We start from the raw sequence: 20,807 nt of genomic DNA, 5'->3' as shown, positions 1-20,807 counted from the left end.
TATACAGTTTTCTTTACGTTTTATTCTCGAATCATTTCCTCGCATGTAATTATGTAGCCGTTGTCGGTGAAATCTGTAAAACATACTCTATTAGATGTGTTGCGAGAATGTGTGTGATCGGAGTTTCAGCGTTAAATTATTAATATCGTATCTTTCTTTGACATTTTCATACGAATAAAGTGTTTAATCGAAGAATTGCATGCTTTAAATTATCTCGTTACTAACCCTTTTTAATTTTCTTTTTCCAGAGATTAAAGAAGTTTAACCTTCTTTCTTTATAATTTCATGTTACATCGATGCTGAACACTTATTGGAAAGTAAAATGATTGCAATGAGTAATAATGCCATGGAAATATAATTTAAAATGATTAGTATTTTATTTCGTTCTATTATTAAAGTACGAAAATAATTTTTACGAAAGTTGCATTTCTTAGAGAAATAAAAAGAATTGCAACGATTAAAATGGTTATAATTTTTTACATTTCAGATTATGATATATATCAATCGATATATCTCGTATCTCGTGACTTCTAATATCTATATAAAGTACATTTCGTTTCATAATAACATTGAAATTGAGATAATAATACTTGAATAATTATTTTCGATACAATAAAAATTATTTAATTAGTTAAATAGAAGAAATATATTTATCATATATTCTGGAATATTAAATACATTTGTGTTACAAGATGCCTATATATATATCTAAAAAATGTACAAAATCTCTCGTAAAGAATTGCAGGTCTATGCAAATAAAGTTTATTTAAACGTGCCAAAAAATACGGCAATTTAGCGATTGATTATAGCAAATTATAACTCGCATATTACTCTGTGATTATTTTAGAATTAAAAGTATAAAAATTTAAACTTTCTCGTGCTCCCTGTACTCTTTATTGAATCATTGTTTTCACCAAAAAACCTGTTTTAGAAATTGTAATTCATCCGTTGTGCTACTTGATGTCGGTGACCTATTTCATTCCCCACTTGAATTTCTCTCTTCAGATTATCAGGTAATTCGTCCCATATAGATCGAGGCACAGTTTCTGAAAATAACATTAGTTTCTTATTGTTAGTTATATATGCACACATACACACGTATGCTAAATGTAATTATTGTAAAATGTCTAAATTTTCGTGGCAGTTCTTATGTGCATGTGATGATTATTTTAGCTCTATTATATTTATTATAATGATAAAAAAAAGTATTTACTATATTTATTCTATATAATAATCCAAAATATTTTTAAAATTTTCTTTAAATTTTAAATGATGAATTTTTGAAATTGCGATGTTTTATAGAAATTGCTCGTAGGATTGCTCGCTTTACCTGCACACTTGTACAACAAATCGGACCAGATGATACTCATTTGCGAGAAGCAGTAGACACCTATTCTACCGCCCTGCAAAGTCGAATCGAACACATTTCCGGAATCGGTTATTAGCTGCGTCCCCTGATATATCCAGAATCTGATCAGACCGATTTTTGGTCTGTGTATCAAGTACCATCTGTACGACACCCTTTGCTGCCAGCCCTGTTTCTTCGGATCTGTCCAGAGAATCTTCACCTCATTGGGAGTATCATACTTGTGCCAAAGAGCATTTCTAAGCACCTCGCCCGGTCCGGTTTCGGACTGGACGAGCTTCAATACAACCCCGGGATCGGCTTCGGCGCGGAACGGAGTCGGCAACCAGTAGACCTGCTGACCCATCTTCCAGCAAACAACGTAGAAATTTCGAGCATCCTGATAGGCAAAAACGAAGCCCACGAAATCGTCGTCAAAGTCATTGTCATCGATGTAGAAGGTTCCTTCGAAATCAACGCCAGTGAACTCATCCGGCCCTTGACGTAGACAGAAAAATGGATGAAAAGAATTTAGGAAAGTGCAATAATTTTTTCTCTAATTAATTAGAAGCTTTATATTTTTCGTATTGTATTGTTGTATTGAATTTAAAGAAATTTAAAGTACATTAAAAAAGAAAATTTTTATGAAATTGAGAAATATACGAGTATTTATTTTTTTATGTCTTTATGATAAAAATAAACTCACCTATAGCGACTCCAGGATCACTATTAAGGAGCTCCCAAATCTCAGCCCCGTCATTATGAATTCTCCATGCAGGGTCCTTCTGCGACTCACCGAACGGATCAAGGTTGATGGTCGTGTATTTCCGGAAGTCTGTCGTCCATATTAAACTATTGTTGGGACAATTGTCATTGGCGTTGATAACTGTATCGTTGTCGTTGTCATTCCAACATATATCACCGATACCATCGTCTATACAAAATATAAATAATTATATACGTCAATTATAATGTACTATGAATCAATGAATGAGGTGAAGAAAATGTCACTGATTAAAGTAGCGACAAAATTCCACCAAAGATTAGTGAATATTTTACGATATTCAGTGCACAAACACTCTACTGTTCTGGGTTCTCTACTGTATGTTTCATTAATTAGAATAGTAAGATTTCACTAAAAAATTAACCATTACCACCACTAAGTCTTCTCAACGAGATTTCACTGCGTTATACTTATATATAACTGAAAATATACTGCTTATCGGTGATAATATACTGATTCCATTTAAGAGTATAATTAATTTCCTTTCATATCTCCTTTTTTCATATTTATTTTTTTCTCTATAAATATTATTTAAAAAAAGAGTGTGCTTAATTCTTTTATTTTCTTATTAAATAATAATAATATAATGATTAATAATTTCGTATACAATAGCATAAGTATCATTATTAAAATTAAGAAAAATATTAAGATTTTTATAATAATAATTTTTGCATATCTTTTACGTTTCAGTGATTGATATAACAAGTAACTTATTCATCCTCTGAATAGTAAAATCATTCTGTTTATAGCTGTTACAAGAAAAGACTTGTTACACTTACGATTGATGTCACGTTGATCCGGATTGTACACGTAAGGGCAATTATCGATCGTGTTGATTACATTATCGCCATCAATGTCATCGTCGCAATCGTCGCCAATGTTATCGTGATCGATATCATTTTGTCCGGGATTTGCCAAGTCCGGACAGTTGTCCCTGTCGTCCTGAACGCCGTCTCTGTCGCGGTCCGCGTCGGTGTCGCAAACATTCCCGACTCCGTCGCCGTCAGTGTCCGCCTGGTCGGGATTACTGACGGTTGGACAATTGTCACAGGCATCGCCGATGTCGTCCAAATCGGTGTCGCGCTGATTAGAATTCTTCACGTTGGGGCAATTGTCCAGGATATTTTCGATACCTGCAGAATTAAAAGTATGGCCCATCAACGGAAAAATATCAATCAGTCTTTTTATTTTGCTCTTATTCTATTTAATTCATAGAAATTTTAGTTAATGCTAAAAACCAGGGTTGGGAAGTAACTCGTTACTTGTAACGTTGTTACTGTTACAGTTACTTTTTTTCGGTAACTGTAACGGTAACGGCGTTGCATTACATTCTTCGATAACGAGTAACGAAATTAACAGCTACTTTTATCGTTACTTTCCAGACAGCACATATCTATAAAAAATACTTAAAAGACAACTTAAAGACGTCTTATTGTCTTTTAAAATATCTTAAGATGTCTTTTGACCTTTCTGTGCAGGGTGGAATTTTTTTCAAATATACTTGAATATACTTGAATATATTATACTTTTTTTGAATATAATTTTCAAATAAAGAAACATAGATATTTTTCGTTTCATGCATATGCAAGCATTTTATACGATACATGTAACATATACTATAGATACGTGTGCACATATGCGTGAAATGAAACTTAAAGATTGATAAGAGTACACGGAAAAAAGTAAGTATCAAATTAAAACTTATACACTCATATGAATGCGTTCATTGTTTCATATATACGCAACAATTTATAATCTTCTTAGAAGCGAATTTAAAAATCTTAAATTTCAACAATATTATAATCTTATTTCAATATTACAATTGTCATTTCAAGAATAAAATAATTATTTTAACTCTAAGAAAATTATAATCTTCGATTTGAACATGTGTTATCTTTTCTATCCAACATTTTTTCCTCTCCATTCAAGAAAATTATTCTTAAATAACAAGAATATATTTTTCTTGGTTGAACTATATAAAATGTCTCCATCTAAACAAATTTTCTTTGTTTAACGCAATATAATCTTATTTCAAGATTTACATTTTGAAACTAAAGATATTGTCAAAATAAGAATATTCTTTTTTTCTATGTATTGAAACTCAGTATCACATAGAAATTGCTGGCATCTCTTTCTAGTATCTTTCTACTTTGTAAAAAAAATATTTAAGTAAACAGATAATTCAATGATTAGTCGAGAATTCGATGTTACGAAAATTATCGTATCGTGTTAGAATTTTGAAATAACAAAAATTAAAGAGACGCGAAGAAAACGATTTTAACCATATTTACAAATCTATTGAAAGTAAACTAAACAATAAGAAAATTATTTTATTTACATTTACAGAATCTAAACGTGTTTAAGAAAGCTTGTTTACAATTTTTTTTTGAAAAGTTTCTGTTATTTAAAATAATTTATTATTATCAAAATTATTACACACTTTATATCAATAGCGATATCACTATCAAAAAATTATATCATTTTGATTACTTTAATGTAAAATAATGTTCAAAAATTTTTAGTGTTTAGTGTAAAAATTTGATCGCGTATTAAAAAAATTTTTATGTAAAGTTTGTATTGTATAAGAAAAAGTAACGGAAATTATAATAATTCGTTTTTAAGTAACAGTAACGGTAACGAGTTACTTTTATAAAGTAACTTTCCCAACTCTGTTAAAAACTAAACATAACGATAATTACCGTCGTTATCTATGTCGGGATCGCACGCATCGCCTGTGTTATCGTCGTCTATGTCTTCCTGCTTCGGATTCCAATTATTCGGGCAATTATCACACTCGTCGCCTATCCTGTCTTGGTCCGCGTCCAACTGATTCGGATTATAACGATATAGACAATTGTCAGATGGATTCAATACGCCGTCATTGTCGGTGTCTTCATCGCAAGCATCGCCGATCCCGTCTTCGTCGGTGTCCTCCTGCCCGCTATTCGGTATCGTCGGACAATTGTCAGCATGACAGCGACGGTCGTGGCAACGCAGACTTCTATCCGGAATACCGTCGCTATCGGTGTCAGGACCGCAGGCGAATCCGTTTCCGGCCCAACCGACGCGACACTGTAATAAAGGGTGCATCGAAGAATCATTGTTAATGTTCTGTTTTAATTGGTAAAATGAGATAACTTGGAGGAAAAGGTAATTTGTACGGCATTGTTGTTTTCTAATTTGAAATCTGTCTGATGAAGAGTAATTATAAATAAAAGATTAAAAATCTGCCAGTTTAAAAAAGAATTACAAATATAAAAAATTTCGAAAGAAAGATACATTTTTAAAGCTAATTTAATCTTTTAAAACTAAAAAGTTTTCCATAAATATATCATTCGAATTTGTTTTATTAAATAACACATTTTAATTATAAGAATTCTCTTTAAAATTTTACTATTTTTTTTTTTTTATTTGAATACATTTATATTTGGAGAGAGATTTATATTTATACTACATGTATAAATTTCAATCTGTCGTTACATAATTTTTTAAAATCATATAGCAGTGACATTTACCTTACACGAAAATTCATTGCTGTACACGGCGATGCAATTGGCATTGACGTCACAAACAGTTATCATATCCGGGCAGAGATCTTGTTGAAGATGACATCCCACTGTTTGATTACCGATGTAACCAATTTTACAGGGGCCACATCTATAGGATCCCTTTAGGAATAACGAACAACAAAATTAAAATATATGATAAAAATAGAAATTTATTTCTCTGCAAATCATAATTTAGAATCTTCAAAAATTTCTCACCTCCGTGTTTATACACTCCGAATTACTCTGACATCCGCCGTTGTTGACGTCGCATTCGTTTATATCCTGACAAATCTGTTTTCGTGTCCTAGCCATCTCGACACCGACACCTTCCGTCATCGGTCCGGTGTAACCTGTCGGACATCTGTCGCATCTGTATCCGGGAGTGAGATTGATGCACCGTACTGCGGGATGACAGGGTCGAGCCAGTTCGCATTCGTTCTCATCGTGACAGACGGTGCCGTTACCCACATATCCCAATGGACATGGACCGCATCTGCATTATGTTGAAAATTGATTAAGAACCATGAGGTCAGCTGCATATTCGCGAATAACTCTTTGTGTTGAATATAAAAAAAAAGAAAAAAATTGCGAAAGAGAGACGTAAAGATTTATATATATATATATATATATATATTATATCAGTTTTTATAATTTTTCTCTCTCGAATTAAAAATTTATTAATTTGTATTTCAATAATAAGATTCTTAAAACGAGTCTCTGTGTTGCTTTTTTCCCAGGAAGAAATTGATATTAAGACTTCAAATATTATAAATATGCTGCTAATATTTACTTAAAATAGGGTGGATTGTAAGTCGGATAGCATTTGACCTCTACGTGACAAGGATGAGTTTCGCAAGGGTTTCTTTGCCTTTCGCATCTTTTGCCATCTCCGATGTATCCGCTGGGACATCTACCGCATCTGGAAACGAGAATTATATTCGAATGCAATATACGACCTCATGAAACATATAATTATTATATAAAATATATATGTTATTACAGATTCTTTTGCAAATTCTCTTTTATACAGTTTTATCCAATCTATTTTACAGATTTGGACAACATGTGGCAATTTTACTTGTAACCGTCTCTGACTGCGTAGCAAGGTACTCCCGGGAAGCACGGCCGGTCGATGCAGGTGATGAGGTTGATTTTGGAGCAGACTCGTCCGTTTCCGGTATAACCGAGGACACAGGGGCCGCACTGAGGTCCCCTCGGTGATTCGCGGCATTCGACGCCGGGGTAGCACGGTGAAGGATCGCACGTGAGCAGCGGCAGTGATGGCACTACGGGAATTACCGGGATCACGACTCGAATGACGATTGAGTGAATTTGCCAATTTTTCGGGATATTTCGGTCTCCGATCTCTCCCATACGCGTCCATCGAGCGGGCCCGGCATGGACCCCAGAAAATTATGCGACTCCCCAGCGTGTCGTACGTGAACGTGCAAGTGTACGTATATATTTAAACAAGATCGACTTAAGGTCAATGTCGTGAATCTCTTCTCAATTTGCTTAGAATAGGGACAATGCGGAGACAACAATGTTGGAATTGTAAAGCTGTCTAATTTTCATTTAATTTCTGTCGATAGATAAAAGTCAGATATCGATAGATATCAAAGAATAAAATAAGATAGATATCGAGAAGCGAATTTACGAGAGAGTAAGAATTTTCTCAATAGTTATATATATTGCGACAAGATTTTTTCATCACGAAAAAATTTAACAAAAACAGCGCTCCTTATATCGAGCAATTGTTTGCGAATACAAGCATCGTGTTTTAAAACGCATTAACTTCCGCTAATTGCCCACACGTCGAAAGAGATATTTAAATGAAAATATATGTTGTGTTACTACGCAAAAAACACAAGAAAATACAAGAGTCACAACAAAGTTGAATTTTTCTAACAACAGGCATTTATTGCGTTGTAAGATTGCTTGATACAACTCGTTGCATATAAATAGATATTTCCGTTGACAACTGCCGTACGTACAGATTAAATTCGAGAGTGTCAAGGACGCGAAAGTAATAGATAAAATTATTTAATTGATATTACGGTGCGATTTTGTCTAGCTTCTAAGTTAAGAGAACTGTTATTTTCGAGCACGTCCTTTTGAATACGACGAAACGTCACTCACCGATGGGTGTACGACACGCCGAGCAGTTTTCGATCAAATGACGAAGATGTTGAGTTTCCTGCCTCTGTAAAATGGTAGACAATAATTGCATAAATTTTTTGAATTAAACACATTTTTTTTTCTTATAAATAATTTATTTATTTATTAATTTATTCAGAAAAAATAAATATAATAAATAATATATGCTGGTATTTCATTTTATAAACTATATCTTAATAATGAAATGTAAATTCAGATTTCGTATCGTGGTAAAAATGCAAAATTTTAATAACTCTAATTACTTTCTCGAAACAAAACAATAGAGAATAAAATATAAATGGTTTGATTAAGCTTAATTTAATATTATTTCTATAAATACGAATACAATACTTAGTAAAGATATTAATTTAAAATCTAAAAATTAATTGCTTTACTCACATTTAGTTCCAGTTCCCTCCCGAGTTTCCTGGTGGCGTTGATTAATTCGTTCAAGGTTTTCACGATTTGATCGTCAGTTTGGCAGACTGGAAAATATTTTTAATGAAAATGCGTTAAACTTCAAAAACAATAAAAAAATTTAACGTCTGCTTGAATCTCACTCACCTCTCTCATCCAGACTCTGAATTCCAATGTCACCTCTTCTGGGTTTTCTTTTTACCGATAGGTCCGTGTCATCCGGATAATCGTATTTGTCAGATCCTGGACTTCGACCGGATCGATTAAGTTTATCGGGAGATTTATCAAACGATTCATCGGACGTTGGAATAGGATTTTTGTTAAAATCACGTGAATTAAATCCGTTAGATCCATCGGGCCTCAAATCTGTTTGTTTGTCGGGACGTTTAATAGGATACTTTATGTTAGAAAGTGAAGACTGCGAAATTGACGGTGAATAAGATTCATCTAGATAGTCATCGATCTCGTCCGATTTATTGGGACCATATTGATTCGATCCGTTGGGTCTTGTACTTGATTGATGCTGCGGTTTCTTGGGACGTTTAGTGGGTCGATGTCCCGTAGTAAAATGCAATGGCTGCAAAGCGATTGGTGAAGAGGTCAATTCTGGATAACTAAGATTGTCTGTTTCATCCGATTGCTCAGGTTGTAATGGATCATATTTATCAGGTTTACTATTGCTTCCTGGACGTCGCGGGTCCTTCTTTTTGTTTTTCTCGCGATCGCTCGGACGACCGCGATGATCCTTCTTATCGGAAGGTTTTTTATTATCCGGACGATAATTAGGATGTTTTGTGTCGTTTTGTCCAGTAGATGGTGCAGAATGGTTACTCTGATCCGATCCGTCATCACCGTCGATCCCATCGGTAGATTTCTTCTTTTGATTGGAATCGGTAGAATGAGTTTTCGTATTATCCAACTCCTTTTTATTCTCGAATATTGAAGGTTGTTTCATATTGATTAGATTAGTAGGACATTGTTCCCTCTTCAGCGCCTCGGTGATAGTAGAGTGATACACTTTTGCCTTGCATTTCTTTTCTTTAAACTAAAAGAATTTCAGTGTGTTTATCAGTAAATCAATATTAATGTCACTTGAGTAAAGTTTAACCACCAGTTAAATAAATTGTCAATTAAATAAGTGAAAATATTTATGAATCAAAAATTTTATATGATATATATTTAATAATATTTTTAATATTGTTAAATATTTGTTTTGAAATTTGTAAAAATATATAAAATTTTACTTGTTAGTAAATTGTGACGAGAATAGAAAGAAATTATAGTGACAATGCATAAAGTCGGAATAACACCAGTAGCAGAAATAGAGCACGAATAATTCATTGAAACGAATTCAATTCATCCGAGTAATCAGGGATCGTTCTGTCTGGGTTGGGTAAACCGACCAGGTGCACGTAACAGAAGCAGCAACTAGCTTAGACCTCAACGTCGTCAACCATATTTGGAAAGACGTCGTCCCACGTTTGCAGACGTCACGGACAGCACGTAAATAAGAAACCGTAAGACATGCAATCGTAAAAGCGGAGAAAGATAACGACAGCGAAAAATAATATTGAGCAGAACGAAAGGTAGAAGAAAGATGTGAGCAGAAATTTGAGATACAGCGTTTAAGAAGCGATTTTAAATAAATAAATGTATATTCATATATTTGTATTCTTTCAATTTTTTCATCAACCATAAGTAAAATACGCGATTAATCCAATGTAGAAAAAAAATATATATCTTGTATTTATCTCTAGGAATATTAATTTATAAATATTTTAAAGTCTCTCACCACTTCTATGAACGGGCTGTCCTCAGTCTCGGCTATCTCGCGGAAAGGTGTCTTGAGCGGTACAGAACCCTCGTAGATGCAATCGACGTACACGTCCACGCGGGAATTAATCGTCATCTGGTGCACCAGAATAATCAGACTCTTCAGAGGCGAATTTACCGCGAGAGAGTCTACGTTTATACTACCGGCGCTACGTCGGCCGCTCTCGTCGAGGCTCTCGAGTATAACTGGAACGACGAGGACCAACGTTTGGTGACGTAAAAAAAATAGAAGAATCGTAATGTGAACAAATTTGTTGGCTTACCGCGCTTCGTTCGTCGATCGAGTATGAGCATTAGTTTGGTCTTCGTCTGTTTATACTTTATAGCCAATAAAGTCTCGATCGAATTCGCGAGAGTAGTGGGTTTCTTCCTGACTTTGATGTTGGACAAGGCGATAATAAATGTATCTTCGTTCCACACATCTTGCAGATCTGCAGTTAAGGCTGTCGAAATAAAATAAAAAGATATTATACGTAAAATAATATAACAATTACACCACGTTGAATAATGTATGAAATTAATGGGAGAGGATTTAACATATTTAATCAATACTCTAATCAATGGAAGATATTTTGATTTTAATTTATTTACACGCGCTGTGTTGATACAACGGTATAAACAGGAATTGAATGACCACCATCGGTTGGTCACCGATCTCGCGTTGCTACCAAGTTTCTTATAGCATCGCACCCGGAATGGTCTTCGATAGTGCAAACGCGTCTAAATCGAAGAGAAGTAATAGTAGTTGTAATAAAAGTTCAAAACTCCATCAAGATGCCTTTGATATTATTAGAAGATAATATTGGATAACGAAAGAAAATATTTAGGAAAAATATTTCATTATATATATTACGGAATGTATGTTAATTAACGAAAAAAATAAAATGTGAATTTCAAAAATGATTCGATGCAAGACATTTTGTTGACATTAAATCGGGAAAATATTTTCCAACGTAATCGAAATCTTTACCTTGATCGGGTGTGACGTTACCGTCGACAACGCAGACAATTAGTAGCCCGAGGATCAACACGGTCAGGACTCGCATCCTGACACTTTTCCGATTCACTCCGCGCAAATGAATCAAACTTTCTGAGATGAGATTTTTAAGATTTTAAGAAAAAGAAAAAGAGAAATTTGATTACGAAGAGAGATCGTCTTCCCTTTAAATTGTAGTTCCGTTCGGAAATAACGTTTCAAACCGTTACACGATTTTTCCTCTGGATGCCTCGTCTTGGAATCGCGATGCGGAGGATTCTGACAGATACGACGGCACGCGCGGATATAGAAGGCACGGCCGCCGACTGAGGCGAGGACGCGAACCGTCCGCGACTTTATACGTCGCCCACGAATACGACTTTACGGACAAGATTTTATGCGGTGCTACTTGCACCGATATATGTATAACAAACAGAGAAAATATCAATGAATTAAGATTATTAATATTACTAGGATTAATATTACTACTTTACACGATAAATCGCTTATATTGCATATATATTACGATTATCCCTTATTATTACTGCGTATATATTACGATTATTATATATATTATGATAAAAAAGAGCTGAAGAGAAAGGGAGGGAAACTGTTTGATATAAAACTAGTTTTATGACTAAAATAAATAAAGTAAATAAAAATTAATAAATAAGGTTTTTATAAACGGATTATGATAAAACCACGCGATTGAGATAGCAACTTAGAATAAAAGTTTTAATTTATTTATTTTTTAAATGTTTATTTAATAAATTACTTTTGTATGAAATTAAATACATTTACTTATACAATAGATTATTCCTGCATTATGATTATGGAAATGAATGATATGTAGAGTAAGCAATATTATTGCCGCATGATCTGACTGAATGATTAGTCCTGATGTCACTAACACATTACTTCTGTGACGATATTGTATGCACACGCCTACAAGATTGTTTTTTTTACAATATGAAATAGTCATAGCGGAAAGGCGAGTCACAGATAGTCACAGCCGGCGCCAATATAAATTAATCACTTCCTTCTACGGTGACACGAGGAAACTTCTCAGCAGAATCAATTAAATACAATACAATCATTCGAGAGTATATTAGCATATTATTTCGGAGTACTCTTAATAAAACTGTCGCCACATTGTTGCGTTGATATATTTTTTTTTCACTAAAGATAAACTGTTCTCCATTCTCGGATGGCAGTTTACTTTGTCCCTTCGATGCGGACCTTGCAACAGGTAGTACGTAACAATGTCGCTCGTGTGCCAGTTACGCATGTGTGGGAAGTGGTCCCACCTACACATCCACACCAGTTTTAAACCTTAGACATGTTGCACGGCAAAACCTAGTTTCTTCTGACAACACATACATAGTGTCTTTGAAAAATAGAAGAAGAAAAAAATAAAAGAAAGTTTTATTTAAACCTATATTATACACATTTTACTAAAATCAAACACGATCTCTCTGAAGAAGCACGATAATTTGAGAAATTTATCAAAGAGAGAGAAATTTATCCTCTGTGTGTGTGTGTGTGTGTGTGTGTGTGTGTGTGTGTGTGTGTGTGTGTGTGTAATGTAAAAATACAAACCTACGTATATAGAATTTCCTAAAATAAAATACGTAAATTTTACAAATTGGAGATCCGACTGATTTTATTTAAAATAAATTTCTATATAATCTTATTTAAAATAAATTTCTATATAAATATCCTTTTTCAATTTGCGTCCACTTTTTGTCGGATCAATAATATTTCCAATGTAAACATAGATTAATTTCACATGTTCGTTAAAAAATTTTACGTTATTGGAGAAAGATAGGCACAAATTTCTCTCTCCCGATTTTTCTCGCCAATTATAACGTAACGAAGTGCTTCGTTCTTACATTTCGATACGTTATGCCGCATTTCTCGTCTCTACGTCGTACACGTGCCGTTACAAACACGCGGAACGAAAGGAATTCGCTTATTCGACCCCGGACCGTCATTTCGTCTTCGTCATTAATTACATTCTAGCCGTGTCGGATGCTGACCGAGACTTTGCAGTCCGTTCAGAATTATGCGATCAATTCTCCGTTCTTAATTAAGCGGCATTACGGACACAATGTGTGGCTGAATTTGATATATGTAACAGGCTCATTACATACGCCAGACCCCTTCGACACGGAGTCACGCAGATTTAACTCAATTGAGACTGAGCTGGCACAATATATAGATGCGTTCGATTCTGAGAAAAGCGTTTACAATGATTACTTTACCAACCGAAATACATTATTACGTTATCGCTGTCCGCGATTACGCCGGATGAATCGTCCACACTTGGCGTGTATCACATAAATTAATATTTGTTATTTTATTTCATTTTTATCAACAGAAATATTTACAAATAAAATCACACTTGCAGACTTATATTTATAAGGCTACAATTAAGGCTTTTAAGACGAGAGAGAAGTGTATGTAACACGGATAAAACGCGAATATGTATTTTGTTCATATATATTTTTCTTCACTATAAAAATACGAAACTATAAACACGGAATTGTAGCAGTATTATATAAATAACTCACGTACTTGTTTGTACAATTTTGCGTCGCAAAATTATAAAAAAAAGAACACATATACCCGACAAAGCTGCACAATTGTTTACACACTTGAAACGATGCTTATATCGTAATACGTATAAAAATCACTTATAGTCACTTAATCTAGAGCTTAACTAACATCGAAATAAATATATCTAGAGAATTTATAGTATATAGTATATAATAGTGTATGATAGTTTACCTAGGAAAACTCGTCTTTTTGCACATTGCATCAAGATCTATCGAGCGTAAACTCAATCACGATCACAGTTCATCGTTGTAGTCTAATCTTATTATATTTATTTAAAAATATATAAATATAAGATTATTTTTAATAATTCTGTGTACACGCTGTATAGGGTTTGCATTGCATATGGACGGCGAAGATATGTCGTTCAAGGTGCAATTCACCTGATCGCTTCTTTTTATAGAAAGATGCGAATACACACCGAGGGCGTCGGCTCATTAATTTAGACACATCTGTTCGATCTGGCGAACGTCGTGTTCGTCGTCAATCGAGAAGCTTGACCGATAGAGACAGTGGCGTGAGCCGGGTCTCGATGGTGGGTGCACGCATCGGCGCCTAGAAATTAGAGAGTAGAAATTATTGTGAGAAAGAGAGATTCGAAGCTTGTGGAAATGCCTAATTGACATTTCGAAGGTTTACATGTCTTTGCATGTCCGTCCCTTTCGTGTCGTCTTTCATACTTGTGATAATTCTGCATTTCCTTAATTTTTTTTTTTCCATCGGAAAGAACAATGTAATCAGTTTTGTTTGTGTTAGATAAAGCAGAGTTTTTTAATAGCAAAGATAAAATGTCAATCTCAATAAGAAGGATAGAATAATAAAATATGGACGCACATAATTACCACGATCATGCGATGAGCGTCTGTTACATGAAGTCGAGGGGTTAAAGAGTATCGGTAGGGCAATTACGAAAATGGTGAAAATGGAATCTTTGGCGTACGCGACTACTGGAAGTTCCATAGTTGTTGTGTTGATGAGCCTCAGAAGAGGATGGGATTGAATCTTTGTCTGGAAGTACAAGTAACAGGCAGCTTGAGTGTATTAGTGGGAAAGAGAAATGAATGCGTTAGTATACATTTTGATTGTTAATAGAAAATTGAGTAATAATATTGTCTTCTTGTTAATACTAGCTAGGTCGCTTTTGCAATTATAAGATGAAATTATGTATTACAATTCACGCACTAAAATACATAAGCGCAGATAATTGCATTAACTCAATGAATTATATGAACTCGTCCTATATCGAGTTCTATTTCACGCTTAAATTGACTATAATTTTTATTGAAGTAAAAGATCGTTGTTAATTAAATTTTATAAAAATTTATTATATTCAAACTTTGTCTCTCTTTCTTTCGGCTGCATAATTTGAATGAATTTATAAAAACATGTTGTTACATATTAGAATATTTGAATCAATGGAAAACAAAGGATAATAAAATTATAGTAATAATTTAAGAAAAAAATTTACGAGAGAGTTCATATCATTATCATTTTCAGATAATAAATACTTACTTTATTTCTCTGACGTATGTTGAAAATGCCGTAGATGATGGGATTCATGCTGGAATTGGTACACGCGAAGAAGAAGAGGGCCCTCTGAATGCGTTCGTCGACCTTCTGGGCTGTCGGTCGATCGAACCAGTACCTGTTTACGTCCAACAATGATAATCGTGCAAATTAACAGCGAATTTCTCAAGTAAGAAATTGATAATCTTGGATAATAATATTATTAGTTTTTTCTTTTAATAGAACTGAATTTACACAAGACTATCTGTGACCGTGAACATTGATCGCGTCGAAAGTCAGTATTTTTACGTCTTGGTCGATTTTGCTGATTTTGCGGATTATGCGGAATATAATTTCTAGTTAGCGAGGAAAAAAATGTCTTATGGAAAATAGTGATCACTCACCAAACACTCATCACATAGTAAGGAGTCCAACAGATAATGAATACGGCGATAATGGTTATCGTCATTTTTAAAGTGCGTACCCGCGCTCGACTTAGGAAACCGCTCGAGGAACGACGTATTTTATCTGTGCGAGAGAATGTCTGTTGTTTAATTGCTTCACTTTTTTTGCCGAGCATTAAATAACATAACGCTTACGAAGGGGCTTTACGAATAAAAGAAGAAAATAAAAGAAATAAGCGATATAAAACGCAACATTATGTATATATGTGTATGTGTGAGTGGGAGGGTGTTTGTATGTTTGTACTTTACAAAGTATGTTTTCGAATAATTCTCATAGCGATAAATCGTATCGGCCGTACCTTCGCTTTTCTCTTTGGACCTACGACAGATCTCCATGAAAATACTGCTGTAAGTGTAGAATATTACGATAAGTGGGAACCAATACATGATCAACATGCCGAACAAAGTGTAGGAAACTTCGTGCACGTACGACGGGAAGAAGTTGAAAGTTATACATTGAGTGTAACAATTGTAATTCGGATGCGTCTCGAGATGAAACACCAACATCTGCAGAGAAAATAGAAATGCTATATATGTATTTAAATTTGCCTGAATTTGAATAACGAAGTAAGATGGTGCAAGTCGTATACCTGCGGCAAAGAACACAGTACGGAGCCAATCCACGCGAGCATAAGCATTATTTTTCCTCTCCTATAAACGTCCAGTATCTGGAGAGGTCGCATCACAGCGTAATATCTGTAACGTTACATTATACGAGTGAAGATATATTCTGATAAATGCAATTATCAGAATTTCAAACGCATCATTAGATCGGATATATACCTATACCTATACGTATACGTAATTATTATATATGCATCGTTTTTATTTCATATTCAATGAAATGATAATGAATAAATAAATAAAAGAAAAGAGAAATTTAGCGCGCGCGTGTCATATAAAATAATCGCGGTTCATCAAAGTTATTTTTGCCCGCTGACCTGTCTATACTTATGCAAACTATTACAAAGGATGAAAGGTATAGGCCGAACATCCTGAAGAAAGCCATTATACGACACATCGCGTCTCCGGCTTCCCACGATACTGTTATCGACCATCCGATTTCAAGCGGCATCATTAAGAACGTCACCTGGATAATAATTAATTCGATTAAATTTCTCATCATCCTCGGAATTTCAATCATCGCGCGCTTTTATACAGATCGCCAAAATATTATAATTACTTATCGCAAGTTAATTGTTCGTTTGAGTACGCGTTAATTATATTTGATTAATTATATATTTGAATACTTACAAGGAGGTCAGCGATCGACAAATGCATTATGAGGGTGTGTATACGAGACTTGGACTTTCGCTTCTTTATTATGGTCATTATCAGCACGGTAATGTTCCCAGCGGCCGATATTACCATTAGAATGCTGTAAGTGACTATCGTTACAAGGTGACCGTCGTTGAAACGCAATTCATTCGGCAATTCCGCCGTGTCGTTGCACTTGAGACCCTCCTCACTCTCGGTATCGTTCAACTGTATCGTGTTCTCCATATCGTTGAGGATTATTACTTCATCTGTAACCATCGCGTTAGACTTTATGAAAACAAGCATTTTTTTGCAACAGGATATTTTCTTCCAATTAAGTAGAATTAATTAAATCTTCTTTTTATTTTTGTCTAAAATTTAATTTAGTCGATGTTAAAGGAAATCTCGAAGAGAGGGAGAGGACGTCCGATCGCACACGTGATACGAATTCATTCGAGATACCTCACGTTCGTACTTTTAACTCGGAAAGTTTGGGAAACAATAGATCGGGACAATGCGTCTAGTATGTTCGCGAGGCATTCCAGTGGAACAATTCGCGGAGAGATACGTCGTCAAGTGTTTGCCAGGCTATGATTTATTTGTGGTAACCGACTCGGCCTTTAAACGTGGTGGTCACATACAAAGGGTCGCATTGCACTGACACAGGATATAACATCCGATTCAATTTGATGGGACAAATGTTTGCCAGGCTGATGAATGATTTATTTGATAACAACTCGGTCTTTAAACAGTGATCAAAGGCTTACGTTGAATTAAGCTTTTAATTCGATTAAACGCGTGTAATTATATCTAATTAAAGCAAAAAAAGTAACCAAACATAGAAAAATTTTTATTTTTAAATAAACTTTTTTATATATTGATGGTTGGAAAATCGGAAAAATAGAAATTTGCTACAAGAATCTTTTAATTTTTACGTATATATGTATGTGTTTTACCGATTCCTTTAGAAAACATTTAGCAAGGAAATTTTTGAAGCAAAAATACAACATATGTCGAAAGATTTCTCTCGAGTATTGTAACATTTTATAAAGCATTACATTTTTTTCATCTTACAAAACAAAAATTAATCTCTCTTCTGGAATATAGGATCGCTTTTTAGATTGCAGTTTGGAATGAGAACACTGCAGATGAACAGAGCGCATCGAGTGCAGAATAATATATTTCAAGATGATCTCCGACAATCGAGGGATTTGCTCGCAATCTTCTCGTCTCTGCGCACTATTACTGATGAACAAGCAACCCTTATCGTGCGGGGTGCGTTGTAATACTGATTCGGCTTACTTTCCGCTGACCTAGCGAAGAATGTTCAGCGCAGGTCCGAGCGTATTGTAGGAGGTATTGAGACTTGAATTAGTCCGCAACCTTTTGCAACTCTGTATTACGAACTGTTTCGAGAAGGGACTACAATTTGTACTTGGCTATTTTTCGCCGAATAAAATGCAAAAAGGAAAAACAGCAGATGAATGGCGAGAGATTACGAGAGAGGCTCTCTCGTAAAGTTACAAGCTACTGTAGCTGAGGATCTTAATATTAAAAAATATCAATGTAGCTTGCGTTCAAAGTACCAAATCCGCCTGACATCATGTGCTAAACATGTGCCAGAGACACGGAACTAAACTTCGGCCCCGAAGCGCAAAGTGCATCATCGAGGGAACACGTTAAGATATCATATTTTAATGAGCTGTTTTTCTTCAATTAACTTCATTCCATCGTAGTTCGATATGATTTTTCGGGATTTGAGCGATATAGATACTTGTTTTGGCGGCAATAATTTATCAACACTCTATCCCGGATAAATGCATGGAGCAAGATAGTACAAAACATAATATCATCCATTAAGCGTAATATCATCCATTTTTCTGGGCAGCAACAAACAGAAACTTACAGTATGGATCAAGCAGATAAATGCGGAAAAAATAATTAAGAATCGAATAATTTCGAACGCAAAATGTCTTTTCTATACGTATAGTATAAAAGATCTGATAAGACATTTTAACATATATGCCAGGGAAAAATAATCTTCTTTAACGAGCGTCAATAATTGTCGTGATTCTTATCTAGGTTCTTGTTATTTTCACAATATAATACAGACGAATGCGCAGACAAAGTCGATGTGACGTTGATTTGCCTCGTTTTGACCAAACAATCTTTTACGCAATTATTTAGCAAAAAAACAAACTGTCATGTTTTTACCCAAAAACACACTTAGATTAGATTCAAATCAAAAGCATCTAACACAAGATTACGTAAATAATAATTCGAAAGCGCACATTTATAGTTCAATACATAATTTATAGCAAAAGTAAAAAATATTTATTAATTTGTACAGGATTCTCTATATGACGTAATATGTGCTCACAAGGATATGGTTTTATCGAATAAAATTGTTGATATGGTTCAATTAAGAAGCCTCCCTCGCTTGTGCCCACATGTCGACATATCGATATAATGCAATTTATCAAACAATAAAACCTGATTAATGTTCTATTTAGGGTAGAAAGACGGGTACGAGTAAACAAATATATATATATATATATATATATATATATATATTTAAAAATCAGGTTATATGTATAATAATATTTAATTGTTGTAAATATCAAGAATATATTTAATATATTTTTGGTTGTCAAAAATAGATAATTTTAAGAGAATTAATACGCGAGATTAATTTTTTAAAGTCTTGAAATCGGAATAAAAAGTATATATTTATGTAAATAACTCACTGTTATTATTTCTGTAAATAGTAAATAACTTTGATATGACAAAACGTCGATACCAACGACATCGATGGATTAATCTTGATGAGGGGGTGATGTTAGATAACTCTCTTTATATAACAAATATGATTTATGGCTGCTTTTTTCCATTTTTTTTTAGAAATATTTTTTAGCTTTTATTTCTAGCAAATATAGAAGGAAAATTTTTCTAATTTTGCTAGTTAGATAGCTGTAAGTTACAAATTGTTTAAAAATTGTAAAAAAGTTGAAAGAAAAGTTGCATGTGCATAAATCATATATTCTTCCTGGTTAGAAAAGAAAGGGATATTACGAAATAATTCAAGTTTAATAAAATTTCTTACTCAATTGTGCAATTTCGGAATCTCGATGTTTGGAGTACACTTATTCTTGATGCGATCTGATTTTATTATTTCATTAAATTGTAAATGAATATCTCTGTTGCTGATTTTCAACAATAAAACTAGAAGTGGGTCAAGTCGTTCACACTTTAAGATCAATCAACATGCGCTGTTGGCGCGAACTAGTTCCGGATGGATCTTGAAGAAGAAGAGGACTGCGTGCTCTACGCGTGAGAACGTGAACTTTTGTCACTTAAACGTTTTCGCGAATGATCCTTCACGCGTCACTTAGTGCGTGAATTCCTAGGGCGATTGCGAATTATCTTCACATGTATGTCTTCAATCCGTTTTCTCATTGCGTACGCTGGCACATATCGCTCGACAAAACATCTCGAAGGAAAAAAAATCTCGTATCGTATCGCGACGAGACACAAAAAAAAAGCGGATTTATCTATCGTTCACCTTCTACGCCGAAACGTCGCACGCGTGAACAGCACAAGTTTTACGAAACGCAAAAAGGGGGATGCGATCTACACGTGATCGGTGACGGAATTCGGTGCGGAGCGAGTATAATTATGCGTCCGATGAACGACGAGGGACTGCGGATTCCGCGGGGCGATCACGATTTATCCGCCGACGCAGACACTCAGACCGGCGTCAAGGGTCAAGTGTCAAATCGCCGCTGATAGGACTAACGTGTCGGGGACAGTGCTGTCGATCGAGCACACATCCGGAATGTGAGTGGAGATTAATAGCGGAAGCCGAAATAAATGTGAATGAACCTCATGGCAGTCTTGCGAATGT

The 20,807-nt window shown here is 34.5% G+C and overlaps 2 protein-coding genes across 5 annotated transcripts; both read right to left on the bottom strand.

Annotated features, from left to right (window-relative positions):
• Positions 1 to 833: 833 nt before the first annotated feature.
• Tsp (Thrombospondin) lies at positions 834 to 11,406 on the bottom strand. Its single transcript, XM_072890753.1, has 15 exons — positions 11,055 to 11,406; positions 10,348 to 10,527; positions 10,044 to 10,270; positions 8,399 to 9,296; positions 8,234 to 8,319; positions 7,817 to 7,880; positions 6,756 to 6,963; positions 6,468 to 6,596; positions 5,894 to 6,170; positions 5,645 to 5,797; positions 4,829 to 5,201; positions 2,909 to 3,262; positions 2,052 to 2,279; positions 1,331 to 1,843; positions 834 to 1,046 (listed from the first exon to the last, which is right to left on the bottom strand). The coding sequence occupies exons 1-15, from the start codon at positions 11,128 to 11,130 to the stop codon at positions 928 to 930; spliced, it is 3,885 nt and encodes a 1,294-aa protein (XP_072746854.1). The 5' UTR covers positions 11,131 to 11,406; the 3' UTR covers positions 834 to 927.
• Positions 11,407 to 11,829: 423 nt separating this feature from the next.
• LOC140665064 (adipokinetic hormone/corazonin-related peptide receptor variant I-like) lies at positions 11,830 to 20,588 on the bottom strand. 4 transcript variants are annotated; one of them, XM_072890765.1, is made up of 9 exons: positions 20,007 to 20,588; positions 16,901 to 17,172; positions 16,588 to 16,736; positions 16,237 to 16,342; positions 15,946 to 16,153; positions 15,587 to 15,710; positions 15,189 to 15,321; positions 14,511 to 14,684; positions 11,832 to 14,231 (listed from the first exon to the last, which is right to left on the bottom strand). In XM_072890765.1, exons 2-9 carry the CDS (start codon positions 17,147 to 17,149, stop codon positions 14,160 to 14,162), a joined length of 1,215 nt encoding a protein of 404 aa, XP_072746866.1. In that variant the 5' UTR covers positions 17,150 to 17,172; positions 20,007 to 20,588; the 3' UTR covers positions 11,832 to 14,159. The 4 variants fall into 4 exon arrangements, with proteins under 4 accessions (XP_072746865.1, XP_072746868.1, XP_072746866.1 ...); XM_072890764.1 differs by lacking the exon at positions 20,007 to 20,588 and having other exon boundaries at positions 11,830 to 14,231; positions 16,901 to 17,182; XM_072890767.1 differs by lacking the exon at positions 20,007 to 20,588 and having other exon boundaries at positions 11,830 to 14,231; positions 14,519 to 14,684; positions 16,901 to 17,182.
• Between the last annotated feature and the right edge of the window lie 219 nt (positions 20,589 to 20,807).

The sequence above is a fragment of the Anoplolepis gracilipes genome, chromosome 4 (assembly GCF_047496725.1).
Source record: "Anoplolepis gracilipes chromosome 4, ASM4749672v1, whole genome shotgun sequence".
Classification (NCBI taxonomy): domain Eukaryota; kingdom Metazoa; phylum Arthropoda; class Insecta; order Hymenoptera; family Formicidae; genus Anoplolepis; species Anoplolepis gracilipes.
This window is presented reverse-complemented; position numbering and strand designations above follow the sequence as displayed.

What these genes read in the sequence shown, in the direction of transcription:
- Tsp (XM_072890753.1), bottom strand. Translation starts at nt 11,130, where the DNA reads ATGCGAGTCCTGACCGTGTTGATCCTCGGGCTACTAATTGTCTGCGTT. An exon ending in GGCGTGTCGTACACCCATCG is followed by an intron (nt 6,964 to 7,816) that starts GTGAGTGACGTT and finishes TAATTCCCGTAG; the next exon opens with TGCCATCACTGCCGCTGCTC. An exon ending in TCCCGACATAGATAACGACG is followed by an intron (nt 3,263 to 4,828) that starts GTAATTATCGTT and finishes TTAATTCTGCAG; the next exon opens with GTATCGAAAATATCCTGGAC.
- LOC140665064 (XM_072890767.1), bottom strand. Translation starts at nt 17,182, where the DNA reads ATGGTTACAGATGAAGTAATAATCCTCAACGATATGGAGAACACGATA. An exon ending in TGTCGATCGCTGACCTCCTT is followed by an intron (nt 16,737 to 16,900) that starts GTAAGTATTCAA and finishes ATTATTATCCAG; the next exon opens with GTGACGTTCTTAATGATGCC. An exon ending in ACATACGTCAGAGAAATAAA is followed by an intron (nt 14,685 to 15,188) that starts GTAAGTATTTAT and finishes TTGTACTTCCAG; the next exon opens with ACAAAGATTCAATCCCATCC.